We start from the raw sequence: 18419 nt of genomic DNA, 5'->3' as shown, positions 1-18419 counted from the left end.
TCTTAACCGTCACTTTAAATGCATCCACCTTCATTGTTTTGCTTGGTACTAGCGGCAGCATCACCTGTACTTGTTCGAAAATTCCGCCATGACATGTAGACCCTTACAAAATTATCTCATGGGTACGCACAACATTTTTGTTTTTTTACAAACCCCCAAAATTCTTCCAAAAATGCTGATGAAAATTCATTATAAGTTCCCTATTGGGCACAAGAGGAAATGTAAAAAAAAAAAAAAAACGAACTCGAAAATACCCAAAAGTCAATTATCTGTGGCTGTCATCGTATTTCATTCATAAATATGACAACAGCGTGGGACAATCCCTCATTCATTCACTCATTTCAGACATCAATTCATTAATCGAGTTATTATCAATTCATATCATTATAATCTTAAAAATATTTCAATCGCACCCCGCTGACAACATCCCTGCTAATCTCATCCACGGACCGCAGCAAGTCGATTTCAAGCACTGTGCATGCCTCGACTACCTTGATTTTAAAGGGAATGAGGGGACCTGCTTTGAATGGCCGGGAGCCGACTGCGTTCAATCCCACAATGGCGCAAAAGCTCTCTTCCACCTCTGCCATTTGGGTTTTAAGCAGGCATTGTGTTATATTTGAAGCATCCCCAGATTTGGGGGGAAAATACAACACCCATTTCACCAAACAAGATGTAATTTGGTAGCTATGACTTTGATAAGTAAAGCCACAAAAAAAGCCTCAAGAACTCATGCCCCAAAAGACTAGGAAGTCTACCATTTTGAAGCATTGTTAAATATCTGTTGAACTGCGGCTTATTGTGAAGTGAGTTCAGTTGAGTTCACTGCCACCATATGGCGATCAAATCTGAAGTTTGCGCAAGCAAGTTGAAGCAAAAAATTGACTGAATAGCGGCTCATATTTCGACAAATTCCTAAATCGGGTCATCCGTACCTCAAGGCACCACTGTACTGTCAATACAATAACTGCTCATACTCAGATTTCCTCCAAAGTGGGGGCTACAAGGACCCGTTCATCAACTGTCATTTGCTCATGTTGAATTTATTCAGATCAAGCCTCAATTCTCAATTATTTTTGAATTTCAAAAACTTCTATTATCTTACGAACACTCATATTGACTTGAATTGCAGTGTTTGTACTTTCTTTACCGTTTTGGTGGCACACTCAACAACGCAACAAGAAGAGGCCTGCTGCAAAGTTAAAGAGTGTAATCTGGCCACTCAGAGGCTAATTTAAACAGACAAGCCTGCCTCTTAACACCTAATTACTGCTTTTAAAGCGATTAAGTCCAGATCCTCAGTCATAGAGGGAATGTCCTCAGATGCCCCTGAATAAAAAAGCCTTTTCATGACCTGATTGTCAGCCAACAACCATTTTACATTATTTTTAAATGTGAATATCTCTCAATTTTTAGATGGTCTTTAAAATGACAGAAACAAGAACAATCAGGTTTCAATGCGTTTCACTTCTAATGCCCGTCTTCATTACGCATGTGCAGCCCCCCCCCCTCCCAAAAAAAAACCCTAAACATTAAAATTACAGTAGCTCCACTGTAAGACTTGTTTTTCTTGACTCGGCTGATTTTAATGAGAGATGTTGTACAATGGGTGGGATGGCGGCCCACCATGGATATTTGCCAGGCTGTTAGGCAGATGAGGCTCCACTCCATCAAGCCCAAGAGGGGGTGTCACAGGACCCCCCATCTGGCCCACTAATTGCCCGCTGACAAACCTTAACTACCAGAATGTTGTTGTCCATTTTATAATAAGTTATATGTGTCCTGGAACTTTTGTTTGTGCATTGAGACTAAATAAAACAGTAATCAGCAGATAATGAGGTAATGCTAGAGTCACACTACCTGCACCATCCGGACAAATGGCCGACTTGTTAGGGCGGAGCTTATGTGACAGTGTGTATTTTGGTCCACCAAGTTGAAGAGCAAAGACGCAAAAAGATTAAAAGATTGAAAACAACACATTTACCAATGTATATGATGTCAGACACATTTATATTCGCACTGATACTTATGCTATTTTTTTTCATTAAAGAAAAAAAGAGGTGGGAACGATAATCATTTTTTTAAGAATAAGAATAAGAATAAGAATGCCTTTATTGATCCCACAGTGGGGAAATTTTCATTGTTACAGTAGCAAAGATATAGGTCACACAGGGGCGGCGGCATAATGTGGCCATTAATGTATAACATTGACGGCAAACATTTAGAATCAAACCTATGTAGATATACGCAGTAACATGTGTATATACACATGTGTATACACACCAACCTACATCTACATAAAAAATATGAGGAACACTCATTTCGGCCTGTACATAGTACAGAGGAAAAAAATACTCTAAGTGACAGTGCTGCAGTGCTGTAGTGAAATGTAAGGAACAGCATTGGATAAAAATAAAACTAGACTAACAGTAGTGGGGAATGTTGAGTATTGCACGGTATTACAGTAGTGGGGAATATTGGGTATTGCACGATACGAGCTCAGGTGCAGGACTGCACAATTGCACTAATGACCGCCAGTTTGTAGAGACTACACAATGTTCTTGTTAAAGAGTCTGACAGCAGCAGGCAAGAAGGAACGGCGGAATCTCTCCTTTGCACAGCGAGGGTGTAACAGTCTGTCACTGAAGGTGCTGTGGAGTGCTGTTAGGGTGCCCTGGAGGGGGTGGTCCGGGTTGCCCAGCATTGATGACAGCTTGGCCAACATCCTCCTGTCCCCCACCGAGTCCACAGAGGCCAGGGAGCAGCCCAGGACAGAGCCGGCCCTCTTGACCAGTTTGTCCAGCCGCTTCTTGTCCCGGGCCGAGACGCCGCCTGCCCAGGTGACCACTCCCTGGAAGATGACCGATGCAACCACCGAGTCATAAAAGTTCCTGAGGAGTGTCCCCTGAACCCCAAAAGACCTCAGTCTCCTGAGTAGGAAGAGTCTGCTCTGACTCTTCCTATAGAGGGCGTCTGTGTTGTCGCACCAGTCCAGTTTATTGTTCAGATGAACACCCAGGTACTTGTAAGTTGAGACTCTCTCAACATCTGTTCCCCGGATGTTCACTGGTGCAGGTGAAGAGTGCTGGCGCCTACCGAAATCCACCACCATTTCTTTGGATTTCCCCGCATTGATCAGGAGGCGGCAGGAGGATGCATCGTTCGGCGCGTTAAAAAGATTCTGAATCTATTCATAAGTATTAATAATCGATATTTAAAGTTTAACTAAAAAAATAAAATAAAAGCATGCGCAAGCGATTATGACCAAATATGTTTGCATGTCAGACATCTGTGCTAGGCTAAGATAATACGTGACAAGATGGCGGAGCAAGCAAAACCTCATACGCGTAGAGAAGTCAAAATATGAAATAAAAATCTTTGCTCTTGCTTGAGATTTTTGTTTTGATAATAAAACCAGTGTTGTACATGGACTATAAAATGTAAGCCAATGAAGTGATGCATCGGAATCACAATCGAATCCAATCATAGGCCTCTGAATCAGAATCAGATCGAATCGTGAATTACCCAGATACCCACCCCTAATATATATATAAATTGTCTGCTGCTTTTAAATAAAATTAAAAAAACAATTTTGGGGGGGATCATGTCAGCAGATGAAAAACGGACACTTTTTTTTTTAATATAAAAAGAATTGGATATTAATCCAATGTTAACATACTTTCAGGATATTTGGGGGGAGGCAGGAAGTTTCCTTTTTGAACATCAACACTGTAGCCATAGGATTCTACAATCAAGAGGAAAGCATCAGAATTAGAAAAAGTGCCAAAATTGGTCTAAAATTAGTGAGAACTGCATGAACACACCTTAATTTAGCAACAGGGCCCATTTCAATGGGCATTAATGACGCGCGCGCAATGATGTTATTTGCTCAGCCGAGCATGAGCCGGGGCTCCAGTTAACAGGCCCATGAGCAGACAGGGACCACGGTGGAAATAATAAGGGAAAAGAGCGGAATTAATGAGGTTTGATGCGGAGCACTTCTCAAAGGGGGACACCGGTTGACATAATCGGGGATTACTCAGGAGGGCGGGGAGTGCTTGATGGCTGGCACCGCTTGCATTTCTGCTGTTGCAGTTGAAATGCTCAAAAAAAAAAAAAAAAAAAGGGAAATTAGGACAAAAACGAGGTTGTTACAATACTATACAGCAGAGCAATCGACAAAGAAGCCCTCTAGTGGCTGTAAGAGGTATAGCATTGAGTTGGCAATTATCTTAATAGCATAATTGCCCACTGTTTTTTACTTATTGTCACAACATCAATAAAAATACAAATGTGCTTGATAATACTTGGGTTTTTACTTTGTGTCTGTGTAGATTGTTCTTCATCCCGGTCATTCATTGTGACTCTTAAGGGTTGAATCGAGGCAACTGGACTCTTCTTGTTTATTGGATTCGTTGTTTTCCGAAAACATTAAAAAATGACTTTGGCAATTACGCTATCAGAGAAACGAAATAGCTCTAAGTATGATGAAGTGCATTTCTACATCACTGCAAACAAAAACCACAACAGTCATACTTTTTTGATTAGGTTTTGGATTCTACACACAAATTTTATGATTTTTTTTTCTCCTATAATTTTATCTGAAGCAAAAAATAGTATTTCAGCTCTCCAGACAAACTTTTTTATTTTACTATGAGAACAGTGGCTCCTAACCTTAAATTTTAGGGGTGCAAATAGAAAATGTAGGGGCGAACACTGTAAATACAATACAACACAACACAATTTTATTTATATAGCGCATTTCATAACAGCTTGAGCTGTAACAAAGCACTTTACATACAATACAATAAAAAGGGTTAAATTGTGTAAATTTACCGGTACTCTATTTCTGATAAATGGGATGAAGTGTGGAGCAGAGGTTTGTCAGCAACAAAATAAATATTCAAGAATTAAACAAACAAAAAAAGTTAGCAAATTTACTGGTCACAGATGCGCGTGTCGATGAAACATTTACTTGCGCTGTCTCAGATTTTAGGAGCAAAATATCACCATTTCAGGGCAGTTTGCGGCCCTGCATTTGTATTTTTTTTTGTTTATGCTAAAATAAAATAAAAATTGTGGGGTTGCAGCGGGGACAATAATGATATGCATGTATCCCCAAACTTCCTAAGTATTTAGTTTGTTGTCATTTTTGATAAATAATGTGTGATTTTGTAGTTCATTTGAAAAAAAAAAAACAGTTTTGTATAAAACTCACAAATTTGTTGTTTTTTTTTGTGACTGATGATATGCGTATACCTCCAAATTTTATAAGTTTGTATTAGTGCATTTTTAAAATACTACCGGTATAGACCTGTACACTAATCACAAAAAGTTGAGGATTATAGGTGAAATCTGTTTGAACTTAAACCCTTTTCACTGGAACTTAATTTTGTGTCTTATGTCCAGCTGTGAAATGTTTTTCAAGATGAACAGCAACATTGAAGTCTGACATCATGAGACCTAGACAACACCTTAAAATTGAAAAAACAGTACTAGGTATTTGAATCTCATAAACAAAGCAAAATGTCTCTATAATTTCTGGGAGCTTGTTTTTATCTGAATCAGAGTTTTGGGGGGTTAAAAATGAAAAACAAAATCAAAACAATCTTAATTCCTCAAAGAACAGTAAGGACTATGCCCATAGAAACAATCCTAATTTGAGATGTCAAGTGCTGTGATAAACAGGGAAAAGCATGCACTGTGCTCTGCACACAAAATGTGTCAGACGGATGAGCAGTTGGATGAATATAAACTATATTTAATAAAACAAGCTAACAACAAACAGTGAGACAATGAAGAATTGACACCGATATGCGCTCATTTGACATCGCAGAGGAGGGCGACGCCTCGCATGATCCAGTGGTCGGGCGGGTGACTGGTGCCCAATATCACGGCGGTGATGTAATTGAGGTCGGTGCGCTTGGGTTTCTTATAAATGGGACAAACGTAGTATTTGGGGTCAGGGGGGGCAGTGGAGTTGATGGCGAACATGTGGATGACAGGCAAGGGCGTAAAGAGCACTTTGGGCGCCGACTCGCAGAGGACCGAGTGCTTCTTGTCCCAGTCGGCGCCCTCCAGGAACAGGCCGTGAACGTACACGCCTTCCTGTTGAGCAAAGGCAATTGGCGTGAGTGTGAGTGCGTGCAGAAAAAAAAAACAGCGCCACAGTGTGGGTCATGTAGTGGTTACGAGCAAATGTGTTGATCGTAGGGTTGCAAAATTCCGGGAAAATTAGAAAATTCGAATGGGAATTTATTTGAATTAACAGGAATAAACCATGAATTGAAATACTACCAATTCCCATAATTACAATGGAAAGTTACCAATTTTTTTATATTTCTTTAGAGACATTTTCCTTACTTTTGCAACCCTGTTTGTTCGCCATGTGTTTGTGACTGCGTAGCTCACGTCTGGATCGGCCTTGATCTCCTCCTTGGTCTTCTTCAGGACTTTGTTGTTCAGGGTGACCGAGTCGAGAGCCCAGCCTTTGTTTGCCCTCGTCACTTCTTGTCTCATGGCAGTGAGGAAACCTGTACCGCACGTCAGCCAACGTGAATTTGAATCCATTTATCAGAAAGTCAATCTTTTGAAGCATCAGAGACAGAGCACAGACAAAACTGTCGCATCATTGACACTATTCAATTTCATCAGTGCACTAAAGTAGATTTTGTATTGACTTTATATTACTTTGGTGCCATTTTGGTAATGTTCTTGTTGGGTTTATTTCATTGATATATTTTTTTTGTCTGCTTTTGAGATATCCTGTTTTACTGGCCGTGTTTGAATGCACCTTGAGCGAAGGAACATTCAAAGTTTTTTTTTTAAATCTTTGTCTTTAGCCTTTAACTCATTCACTGCCATTGACAAATTTACTTGACTTTTCACAGTCCAGCCTTTCAATCCCAAGAATTTATTCATATTTTCTTTTCAAATTTTTTCACACGTTAGTGTAAAAGAGGGTCTGAAAATGTCCGGCAGTGAATTAGTTAATAGCCCGTATAATCTACTTTGGCATTCCAATTTGTCTGTATTATGTAACATTTATTACTATGTGTGAATGCCTAAAGGTGAGTTTAATGGCATACACTATGTAAAGTGCCACTGCACTAACCACCTCATGTGTGATGTCATGCCAGTTTGTGCTTGTGTATTATTTAGGCTAGTATGTACGATAATATTGATAAGCCTTATTTGAAGGTGGATTGTTTGTGTTGAATAATTCAACTATTAGAGTCAATTATTTAACATGGGTTCATGATTCTGTACATTCTCGATTTATGGTGTTGATTCTTTGCTGATTATTGTTACTGCATCTCCCAAGATTTTCCCTTTTATTTTAATTTGACCAAAACAAAAGGAAAATGTTATCATTTTAAAACCAAGAATAAGACAAATGACGTGATTCATACATGAAATGTGAATGTCATTTCATAATTAAAAAAAAAAAAAAAAATCCTAATGTGTAGTTTACATCAGTCGTTGGAACTTTATTACTCACCCTGAGGGTTGAAGAAACCTGTCATCCAAAAGGTTTTGGGCCGCCGGGAAAACACCCAGCTGTGAAACTGTCTGTTCCTGTCCAGGAGCTCAGTGAACCAGAACCCGAGTGTGGTGGACTCCCACGAGAGCTTCCTCCACAGATTGGGCACGCGAGCATCAAAGATGTTATCCAGGGCGTCACGCAGGGTCTACGAGGAAAACGCAGCAAAGACAGTGGCAGACATGTTCGCCATACGATTTGAAGAAACCGTCTAGCGTTGGCTACTCTGCATTTACTCAAGATGATGTCAAGCTACAGTATGTGGTGTTTTCACAACAACCTTTTAACTGCTGAGCGCACTTCGTTCATGAAAACAGCAGCACCTACAATCACGAATCACCTTTCAGAAGACCAGGGGTGGGCAAAGTGTGGACCGTGGGCCACCGTTCTTTACATTGTCAAGAGTCCTTTAATATTTGTTCCAGTAATTTCCCATGTTTTGTTTTAGTAAAATCGGTGACATAAAAAGTATTCCTAATTTTTCATAACTAAAAAAAAAAATGCTGCAACCCTTGAAGCAATGGAATGAATACAAATAATGCAGCATCACATGTAGACAGAAACAGTAACAATTCTCACACTCACCGCAACTCGGCTTTATTTATAAAGCACTTAAAAAAATTCTCCAAACAAAGTGCTGTACATGGAGTAAAAATTAGTCATACAATAACAAAGACCGTTAACTCAATCAATTAATTATGGCTAAAGGACGGCCACCCCATTTGCAGTGTAAAAAGGCAAAACGTATAACCAACATTGTGGGCCAACCTCGCTCATGATGATGGTCCCCTCGATGGCCAGCTTGAGATCCAAAAGAGTGCTGCGCACCACAGAGATAATCCTCTGCATGCGGTCCACCTCCTGGCGGAGGAAGATGTTCATGGGGTTGAGAGCCCCCATCTTCTTCAGATTGGCTCTGACCTGACACCGGCAAAGACGCACGCTTGAATGACAACATCCGCTCGGGCGGCGACGCCCGCGATGAAAAGCAAGCCCGACCTCGTGAGGTATGTAGTCGCGCGGCAGCTTGTCCAGCATGTCCTCCGCCATGCTGTACACGATGCTCTCTCGGGTGGCCCCCGAACCGCCGCCGCTCTCCTTGGGCTGGATGTTGGTGATGGTGTCGAGAACCTCGGCAGACGTATTTCTCTGGTAGCTGAGTAAAGAAAAACACAAAGGATTCATTTAAAAAAAAAAAAAAAAAATGTATATTTTTTTAATTTTGTTTTTGATTGTGATTTAAAATGTTTAATGTCACTTATTTTTAATCCTTTTATTGAATTATTTCAAATGTATTCATTTTATTTTTCAATTGCATTTGATTGGTTGTATTTCAATTGCATTCCTTTTAACTTTAATATTATACATTTTTATTTTATATATTATTCATTATACAGTATATTAATTTGGGATTTCATTTCGCCCATTTCTTACACAATGTCAGCGTTGGGATGCAAGCCCAGTGCTTGTGTGGAGTCCACAGCGGGCAAGCCCTGAATGTAGTCCACATACTCCTCGATGGTCTTGCATATAGGGATTTGGTACTCCGTGTAAAAGCAGAAGGACGGGTCCAACATTTTCTTACTGAACCACACCTGGAATTGATATTCAACAGTAAATGACATTTAATAAATAGCACAAGTGAGGTTATGTACTTCTTTAGACAGCATTTCATTTTGCCTCAATGACATTCAGTTAATGGACGGATCGATTATTATGACTACCCAAAGTATTTACAGATAAGGTCAAAAGTAAAAGAGGTCCGTACCCGGGCAAAACATTTGAGCAGGCGTTTGTCATAGTCGTCAGTGACCCTGCCTCCGTACTGCACTTCAGCTAGCATGTAGCGCAGAGTCACCCAGGAGACATCCTTAGTGAGGGTGGACAGTTAGGAAAAGAAGGAAACAAAAGTGTGCCCTATGTGTGTGTGTGTGTGTGTGTGTGTGTGTGCGGTCACCTTTCTGGGCCCACAGTCATCCAAGTGTCTCTCTACAAACTCCACGCTGGCTGTGAAGTCTGCAGAGTTGAACTCGTACGGTATGTTCCATCCCAGCGGTCCAAATTTACGCCGTTCCTGGGACCATGAACTCAACAAGTCAACGAATGATGTAAAATGAAGGGATGATTATAATGTTCGTACAGAAAATTTATTAGGTAAGGGGCAAGAAGTGAAAATGCCCCGTGATCAAATTACAGGCCACACAGTCAAATTACAAAGACTTCTGGCTGCAAAACGTCATAGCCAGACATACGTTTTTTTGTTTGTTTGTACAAATGCAGCTTCCAGTGACATTGGCCCTTCAGAGAGAGTCAAATCAATACCAAATGCCATTTTTTTATTTTTATTTTTTTACAGCATAATAATTGACTGTTGCACTTTTCTGTATTAGTATTTCGAGTGGCTGACCATTCCCCTAATTGAAAATCCTATGAAGGGTGCCAAACCGCAAGTATGCCAGTTTGACTGTGTAGGCTGTCGAACCTTGGATCATTAACTAAAAAAAAAATGGTTAAATTAAATTGTTATTCAATTGTTCCCATAATAACGTGTTGAAATTCCCATTCAGGTCTTCTTTTGTTTTGTCCGTTACTTTGGTAACTCATCGGTTGATTTTGGTACAACAAACCGATCCAGGGAAACTCGTCTGATGTCACATTTGTCTTTTAAAATATGAATTCCTCTGTTGGGCAAGTTGCTGCACATTCCCTTGAATCACAGTTATCATTTTTGATTGCCTCTGTCACACTATCACCAACAAGAGCTTTCTCATTTTTTGGGTCGGTTAATCAAGAGCAAACGAACTTGCCTGCTTCATTTACGCCACTCCACAACAGAGAAGAGGAGGGGCTCCTTGTTTGACAGATTTTAGCACAAAATTTTGTGACATTCACATGACTTTACGGTAGTTTTAGGGCTCACACATACACATCTCCGGGTTGAACGAGATTGCGTTTGCTGTAATGTCTTATTTCACGGATTTGATCAATCACATCATTGAGCAATTGGCACATTATTATATATTACAGCCAATCACAGATTTTACTTAAAAAGGAATACATCGGCCGATCTGACCCAGATGATCAAATCGGCGCAAAGTCTATAAGGAATATTGGCCTTGGAGCATTGTTATATGGTCTTGCGTAATCCTGCAACCGAGTGTGGTACCTGAACGGCAGAGTGGAGAAAGGCCACGCCGTACAGCAGCGGCTTCCATGTCGGCAGGTTGCTGACTTCCAGCTGGTTTTGCGAAATGCTTACGAAGGTTCGCTTCAAGCTGGCACGAAGTCCCTGCGGTGGGTCGTTTGTAAACTTGATGGAGGACTAGAAGGACACAGATTCCTAAGTAAGGGTAGTATTGTGCCAATAGTCTCTATATTAAAACCAATAATGATTTCATGTTGTCATTTATCCCCTAATTACACTTTTTTGTAAAAATGTTGTCATTTCAAATAAAATGGCAACCTGTAGGAGCGTGATTGAGAAGAGGTCATGCGGTTCGGTGGTGACCCACACCCTGAAGGTTTTGTGGACAGTCTCTGTGACTGTGACGGTCTCCAACAACTCATCCATGAACTCCAGGCCCAAGTGACAGTTCTGCAGGAGCACCCAGCCACCCTGCGGGCACCAATGTAGGAATGCATGAGCCATTGAAAACATGACTACCGTAAATAAGAGAACACTGAAAAAAAGTGAATCATTCATCTGGTTTATACCTGCTCACATGAACGAAAGAAAACTTCCCTCAATTGTTTTACGTAAATAGCATTTTCACTTTAAACCGAAGGTTCTTGTGGTACGTGACAATGTGGGGTGAAAAGAAAAAATGTTTGTTGCTCAAGAGTTCAAGAGAGGCAGAGTTGGGCCTTCCGCCTACGTGACGGACCGGTTGTAGGCGATAAACGGGAAACTTAAAAAAAAATAGTCGGACTAAGCATAGTTGGAAGCCCATTTTTATCCGTCTATGTAATCGTCTATTTTCGCGGTGAGGCGAGGTTTCTGTAAGAATAGTATTGTTACATTGAGTTGTTGTTGTTTGGGGGACAGATTTGAGTGAGGGAACAGGGGAGAGGAAGTGAATTTTCCCTGCGTTACGAAACTGAGGGCTGGACTAAATGCGTCTGCTTTAAATGCGGCGAGGCTTTCGAGGTCTTTAAAGGAACTTAAAGCTCCAAAAAGGTCCTGGAAGGTGCTAAGAGGAGACGGATTGATGAGGCTTCCATGCCGTAATGAGTCAATCTTTTAGTTTCAAATATCACCCAGCGGCTGGGGGTGGGGGTGTTGCGCGAGTTGTAGTTTGTCGAGGTTGGTAGTCGTAGTTTGTCGAGGTTGGTAGTCGGAAACACTAACGGAAGCCCATTTAATATCATAGGCGGACCGGCCTATAGGCGATTACTATTTTTTCCGGATGGGCAAAAAGGCGGATAGACAGGATGGTGGAAGGGTACCCTGGCTGTAGGCGATTAAACGGACCACAAATTTTTAGTAAAATGTTCAGCTCCGCTAAGAGGCCCATCTTTTTTTGCTCACTGCCAACAGCTCCCAGTTACAATTCATTCAAAACATTCAAAAGCATCATTAAAAATAATGTAAATAAATAAACAGTTTGCACAACAGTTTTATTTCATGTATTATTTATATTTTTATTTTATATATTATTTATATCTATTGTTTTTGTTCTATTTATTGTACTGTTTGTAAAGTGCTTTGTTACAGATCTAGCTGTTATGAAATGCGCTATATAAATAAAATTGTATTGTATTGTATTGTATTCATTGTAGGGCTCCTTCTGGTGTACAGCCTTGCCCACCAAGGGCAGTATAATGCCTGCATATGAATATACAAAAATGAAGATAAGAATCCTGGCTCGGGAAGCAATCGAGAATTAGAATTGAAAAATAATAAATGGAAGAAAACGCCCAAATGACATTGATAATCGATCAATTTTTTACTTTATGTAAATGTAAATTAATATTCATTAGTAATTAGTACTATTTTCTATTAAGATCAAATCTTTGAACTAAATCATAAATATTTGTGACAAAGTAATATACAACTGAGAGTATTTTTTTTGAAGTTGGTCTAAAGTATCATTTTCAGTGTAAAACACAAACCTCCGCCATTGAGATATTAACAAGCTTCCTCGCATGCACCTCTTGCCCTTGCCCCATGGAGATAGACCTACATCCTGGGAGACACAAGAGGACTGTGACACAGGAGCATGGCTGAAAAACTAAATACATATTGGTCACGGCTCAGCGGACTCACCGATATTGAGCTTCTTAGCGAGCGCTTCTATTTGGTTGGTAGGATCCGAGCCCATTGAGAGGAAGCAGATGAGCGGCGTGCGGATGTCGCTCTCCTCCCACGTGCCCAGCAGGTTCAGCAGGACAGGCTCAGCAAACCTGGCGCCCATGGAATCACCCACATACTTCCTGGCCTGAGCCAAGGTCCGATCTGGACACCAGGACCTGCCGAGGGAACCGAGACACTTCTTCAATATGTGGATTTAAAGATAACAAATAAGTGAACGTATTCTACTGTTTAAATATCCGGTAACTGTTAAAATGAAAACTTAAAGGATTGCAGTGCCTGATAAGCATGAGTTTATTGAAGACGTCCAGGTTGTTGTAACCATCTGGGATGACAGCTTCCTCCGGGGCATCGCCGTTGGCCCACACTTTCCAGTGTTTTCCACTTTTACCCACCTGCAGCACAGGACGAGCAACACAGTGTGACGACACACTCGTGGAATCGGAAGCTATGAAATCCACGAAAATCCACCTGATTGAGGATGTTTGCAAACTGAGGAAGTTTACTGAGTTCCACTAGGTTCAGCCACGCAATGTCGAGGACCCAGTTGAAGGGCTTCGGGGGGCACGCCTTCAGGTCCAGTGCAGCACCGCCTGCAGGAAAAGCACTTCATTAAATGCTTTTAGATTTACTTTTTCATCTTAAAAACAAATGCCTCCTCCCCAGACCTAGACAGAGGAAGTCATAAATGCTGAAGGCATTTGGATTTGGAAAATAAAACTCAGCAAACAGGCATACATTAATACACGACATACAGGCTAGCACATGTGGAGGTGGGGTGAGGAGTGTCAGGGGTGAAGATTGCAGTCCACCCGCAGAGGGCAAGCTTCGCAGCATTGATAGAGACGTGTATTGCATTTGTGAGATCATATGAGCGTCTAAGTGTGAGTAAAATAATAATGATAACTATTGGCAAGGTTAGTTATTATTCAAATGAGCATCACCATAAGAAATAAGTTCAAAACAGAATTCAGCACTTCAAAATACATTGATTTGTCAATTTTTGTACAGATATTTTGAGAAATAATGAAGGTATGCCGTTTAACTTAAATTTAAGTGTTTTTCTGACCAGATTTTAATAGGAAAAATAACACACATTTCCCAAAAAGGCAAGTTTTTTTCCCCCCACACAAAAAGCTCAATTTGTACGGAAACCTTTGTTCGATTTTCAATATTCTTGTTACGTTGTACTCAGGTTGAAGTGGCCTTTCCAAAAAGAATTTTGAGAGATTTTCATTTTTTGTGAAATCCTGTCCTGATGCTAGTTTCATATTTAAAATGTGCTAAACTTGGAGAGAAACATCCAAAAACTCCAAAATATCCATTATTTTGGAGCGTGTTGGATATTATTTTTAAATATCCACCAAAATATTTCATTCTGTCTGAGTAAAAAAAAATGTTGATGAAAACAATGGGAAAACAACAAAAATGTGATTTGCGTGTTTGGAGAGAAACCACTTTAGTTTTTTTTTTTTTTTTTAAATAATGACATCTTTTTTTAAGAACCATACCTTTGATAAGAATCTGAAATTGGCTGTGTTGTATCCTGCCATTCTGCAGGTCGATCTTAAGGGCCATGAGCATCGTGAAGATGAACTTGTGGTTTTCATACAGACCACGCACCGTGTACCTGAAGACTTCATAAGTCAAGTATTCGATGATGTTGGCGATTCGTTTCGACGTTTTGGCCGACTTTTCCGACCTGCAAAATTCACATTTATGATAAGAAAGAGTAACAAACGCTGGGCAAAAAGGGGGACAACATTGGCCCTCTACCATCCCACCCCAACCCAGAAACCCCGGAACCGACATGAGCGACTTTACCTGGCCAGCGAAATGTCGAATATTTTGAGAAACTGACTGAGGGAGGTCTGGTACATGACGTTGACCATGCTCATCTCTGTGATGAGGAAGTAAAGGATGCTACCTCGGCACGCCACCGGACGATATTCGGACTGAGCAGCCTTGATTTTCTCCTCCGCCTCAGCCGCAATGTTCAGCTTGATGCTAACCTCGGCAGCCGTTTGCTTGGTGGTGCTCAAAATGCCGATCATGGAGTCGTCATCCACCAAGGAACCTGCGGGCCGGACGGAAGGAGAAACTCCCGAACATACTGCAACCCTTACAAACAGGAGCCCGCGGGAGTGATTTTGGACCTTTTGTGGTGCTCAGCTTGTACAGCAAGTTGTCCTCCAGCTCCTGCATCTTCCTCTTGTTGGAGGTCACATCCTCAATGAGCTTCAGTCTCTCATTCTCTAGTTCCTGACAAATGCATTGCAAGAATTAAAGGCAAATCACAAAAGGATATTAAGCGTACTTTACTAGTATGGAGAATTAAATATAGAAAACAACAATAAAAAGTTTTCAAAAGAAACAACCAAAAGACAAAAACTAGAATAAAAAGATTTGTCGAGCAAAAATTACTGTATGTATCTTTTCTTTGTGGTCTGAAATGGAAAAACTCTGCAGTATCTGGCAAGAAATAATCCCCCTTGCCCCAAAAAAACCTGCCTATTCACTAATTCACCTATTCGTGTTTTTTGTTCTGAGGAACTATCTTAAGCTACCACTGAAAAACTCACCTACAGTGGTGTCTTGAGATACAGTACAAGAATTAAAACAAAACAAACAAAAAAACGACTTGTATCTCAAATCAGCTTTTGTCTTTGAAAGAATAGAAATGTCGTTAATCCATTCCAGCCTCACAAAAAAAAACCCAACAACAATGAAATCTGGAATAAGGAAAATAGTACTTAAAATATGGTGGTTTATTAAAAAAAACATGCAGTACATATCCAATGTGTAATTCTTTGTTTTATGTTTAGTTTGACAGTAGAAACAAGCAAAAAGCAACACAAATTGATTGTATATGGACAAACCTTCTTCTCAGCGAGGATGACGCGGCCCAGCAGCTGGTCCTCCAGACCTTTCATGTTAACAGTGAAGTCAATGATGGACGTCTTGGCGCTCACCTCCGGAGTGTACGACGGATTTGGCAGTTTGGTGGTAATGTAAAGCCGGAACTTGTTGGACACGTCCACATCCTTGTCTCCTACTTTCACCTCCATGGAAAAAAAAAAACCCGATTAATTAAGAAGGGGCTTGCACAGTTTTTGAACTACCAACGGCAAGAGTACAGTACCTAATTGAATGAATTAATGAAAAGTAAAAAACTTTAAAAACTTGACAGAAAAAAAACGAAAAAACATTTTTTGGGGGGTGGTTTGGATAAAAATGATAAAACGTGTCAATATTTGGAGACAACTGAAAAATTACCAAAATATTTCATTAATTGTCAACAAAAAAACAAAACAAGTATATAGTATCTCATGGGGTGTCAGAGAAAAATAAACCCCCTCAAAACGCTCATCTAGCTGGCATTACATAGAATTACCTTGAAGTTGGAGCCAGATTTGAAGAAGTTTTTCTCCAGGACGTTGTCGAGAGCAGGGTCGAGCTCCTCGCCCACATCTTCAATAAGTAGCGGCCTCCCCAAGGATATGGAGTCCTCTAAATGCGTACGAAAGAACTTGTGGTTGAGGGACGTCAGCTGGAAGCGAGACGACACAAGCCGTGAGATTTTGGAGTTTCATTTCAATTGTGGTGAATGAACTACCTGCAGGGAATTGGCCTTTTCTTTTGCGGTGATCCAAGTCTTTCCCTGAGTCTGGGGATCGACCAGGAGAGGATACCTTGACGCTTTGGTGACGATGATGCCATTCTGCACCGACAAGTCATCTCCGGGCAGCCCTTGAAGATTCCACTCGCTGATCTAGAACAGACAAACATACCCATTCTTCCGCACCCAAAACACGCATGAATCCAACTGTTGGCTCGTTTTTATTGTTCTTACTGTGGGAGCGTCCACCAATGTAGAGATCAGGTTGAGGTTTTCCGTGAATGGGATTTTGTTGGTTATAAGCTCGCTCTTCCACATTTCCAGCAACATGTCGCGGAAATTCTGGTTGAAAGGGCCGCAGTATGACAGGAAACCGGTGAGCTGCAGGACGTCGCCCACCAGTCTAACCGACAAAAACAACCTGAGGTTAAAACTCTTTTTCGAGAGTCCTGCTAAATGTGAGGGGGGCTAATGTTTTGCTTTTCCTATACTTTTTTAAGTAGTATTTCAGGTAAATTAGGTCAATTAGGAGAAAAGTGAAAACAACAAACAAGCAATGTAAAAATATTTGGAGGGAAACAACCAAAATATGTCATTGTGTTTACTATAAAAATTCAAGAAAATTCACTACAATTGGGAAAGAAACATGCAGAAAACAAAAATATATCTCTTTGTGTTTGATGTGTCAAATACAAATCATCCAGTATTTGGAAGAAAACAATGGAAAAATTGCATTATTTTCTGTATTTTGGATTTGAAAAAAAAATGCGATTGACTGGCAACCAAGACAGCTGGGATAGGCTCCAGCATCTCCCGCAACCTTTGTGAGGATAAGCGGTGTAGATAATGGATGGATTTAAAAAAGGTTCACAAAAAATCGGAAGAGAAACACCTGAAAAAACGAAAAAAAATATATATATATTTTTTCAATGTGTTCAGGTAAAAATAAAACCAGAACATAGAAAATTTGTAGGGAATCAAACAAAAAACTGATTTTTCTTTGGTTTTTGATTAAAAAAATGTAATCACAAAAATTGCAAGTTAAATAACCAAATGAAAATTTAGTACAACACTTGGAGAGAAACATTTGGATACAATTTAAAACAAAAATTGAAGAGAAACTGAAACTGAAAAATTACGAAAATAGATTATATATATATATATATATATATATATATATATATATATATATATATATATATATATATATATATATATATATATATATATATATATATATATATATATATATATATATTGTGTGTGTTTTGGGTAAAACAAAAAAAAAGCTAAACAAAACATTTCCACCTACCTCTTGATCTGAGATTTAAATTCTTTGCTTTGTTGAGTCCAGCGAACTTTCTCGTTACTCAGCCCGCCGATAAGATCTGAGGCAGCCTGCATTTTGTTCTTACACATCTCAGAACGGTCCAGCAATTCCTGAGAGAAATTGTTCCAAGAGTTATTAGCAGCATGCAATTCCTCTACCATTACGTCCATCAATCAAGTAGCCTACCTGCTTCTCTTTGCTAGCGGCGTCACTCTTCGCTTGCACCAGGGCCAGCTCGGCTTCCTTTTCGGCCAGCGTGGCCTGGGCTGCCATTTGCTCAGCACTGGCTTTTTTGTAGCGGACTTCCTGAACCGCCAGATTAGCCTAACCACAAACGACTACATATATTTTTTTCAGAAAATGAAATCACTTCGTTCTGTTTGTTTCTATTGTGCTAAGCGGTTGTTAAAATAGTGTAAGATAATAGTTATCATGAATAACTAGCTGGAACAGCAAAGCCATTTTGTTAACTTTTATTGCACCTAGTGGAGGGTACCACAAAAAACTAATGAGAGGCGCAATTGCATTCATTGCAAGATTGTTAACTACATACGCACATGTACCAATGCGTGACCGTGCGTGCAGTGCACACTTGTGTGAAATACTCCTTCTTGTT

General features: G+C 40.1%; 1 protein-coding gene across 1 annotated transcript in view; it reads right to left on the bottom strand.

Annotated features, from left to right (window-relative positions):
• Positions 1 to 4723: 4723 nt before the first annotated feature.
• LOC147140836 (dynein axonemal heavy chain 8-like) overlaps positions 4724 to 18419 on the bottom strand; it is a 50857-nt gene continuing 37161 nt past the window's right edge. The window contains exons 66-88 of the mRNA XM_086043445.1: positions 17990 to 18127; positions 17786 to 17913; positions 16708 to 16876; positions 16471 to 16626; positions 16249 to 16404; positions 15734 to 15916; positions 15011 to 15116; positions 14679 to 14931; positions 14366 to 14556; positions 13326 to 13447; positions 13134 to 13249; positions 12810 to 13012; positions 12656 to 12729; positions 11007 to 11159; positions 10710 to 10865; positions 9501 to 9617; positions 9312 to 9413; positions 8978 to 9138; positions 8543 to 8699; positions 8312 to 8464; positions 7502 to 7691; positions 6412 to 6533; positions 4724 to 6108 (exon numbers count right to left, since the gene is read on the bottom strand). Coding sequence (XP_085899571.1) covers positions 5821 to 6108; positions 6412 to 6533; positions 7502 to 7691; positions 8312 to 8464; positions 8543 to 8699; positions 8978 to 9138; positions 9312 to 9413; positions 9501 to 9617; positions 10710 to 10865; positions 11007 to 11159; positions 12656 to 12729; positions 12810 to 13012; positions 13134 to 13249; positions 13326 to 13447; positions 14366 to 14556; positions 14679 to 14931; positions 15011 to 15116; positions 15734 to 15916; positions 16249 to 16404; positions 16471 to 16626; positions 16708 to 16876; positions 17786 to 17913; positions 17990 to 18127 — 3594 coding nt within the window. The 3' untranslated portion in view covers positions 4724 to 5820. The remainder of the gene's footprint in view (positions 6109 to 6411; positions 6534 to 7501; positions 7692 to 8311; positions 8465 to 8542; positions 8700 to 8977; positions 9139 to 9311; positions 9414 to 9500; positions 9618 to 10709; positions 10866 to 11006; positions 11160 to 12655; positions 12730 to 12809; positions 13013 to 13133; positions 13250 to 13325; positions 13448 to 14365; positions 14557 to 14678; positions 14932 to 15010; positions 15117 to 15733; positions 15917 to 16248; positions 16405 to 16470; positions 16627 to 16707; positions 16877 to 17785; positions 17914 to 17989; positions 18128 to 18419) is intronic.

The sequence above is a fragment of the Filicampus tigris genome, chromosome 10 (assembly GCF_054856515.1).
Source record: "Filicampus tigris isolate MCC_2025a chromosome 10, RoL_Ftig_1.0, whole genome shotgun sequence".
Classification (NCBI taxonomy): domain Eukaryota; kingdom Metazoa; phylum Chordata; class Actinopteri; order Syngnathiformes; family Syngnathidae; genus Filicampus; species Filicampus tigris.
Note: the sequence above shows the minus strand (reverse complement) of the source record. Positions and strands in the feature narration are given on the sequence as shown.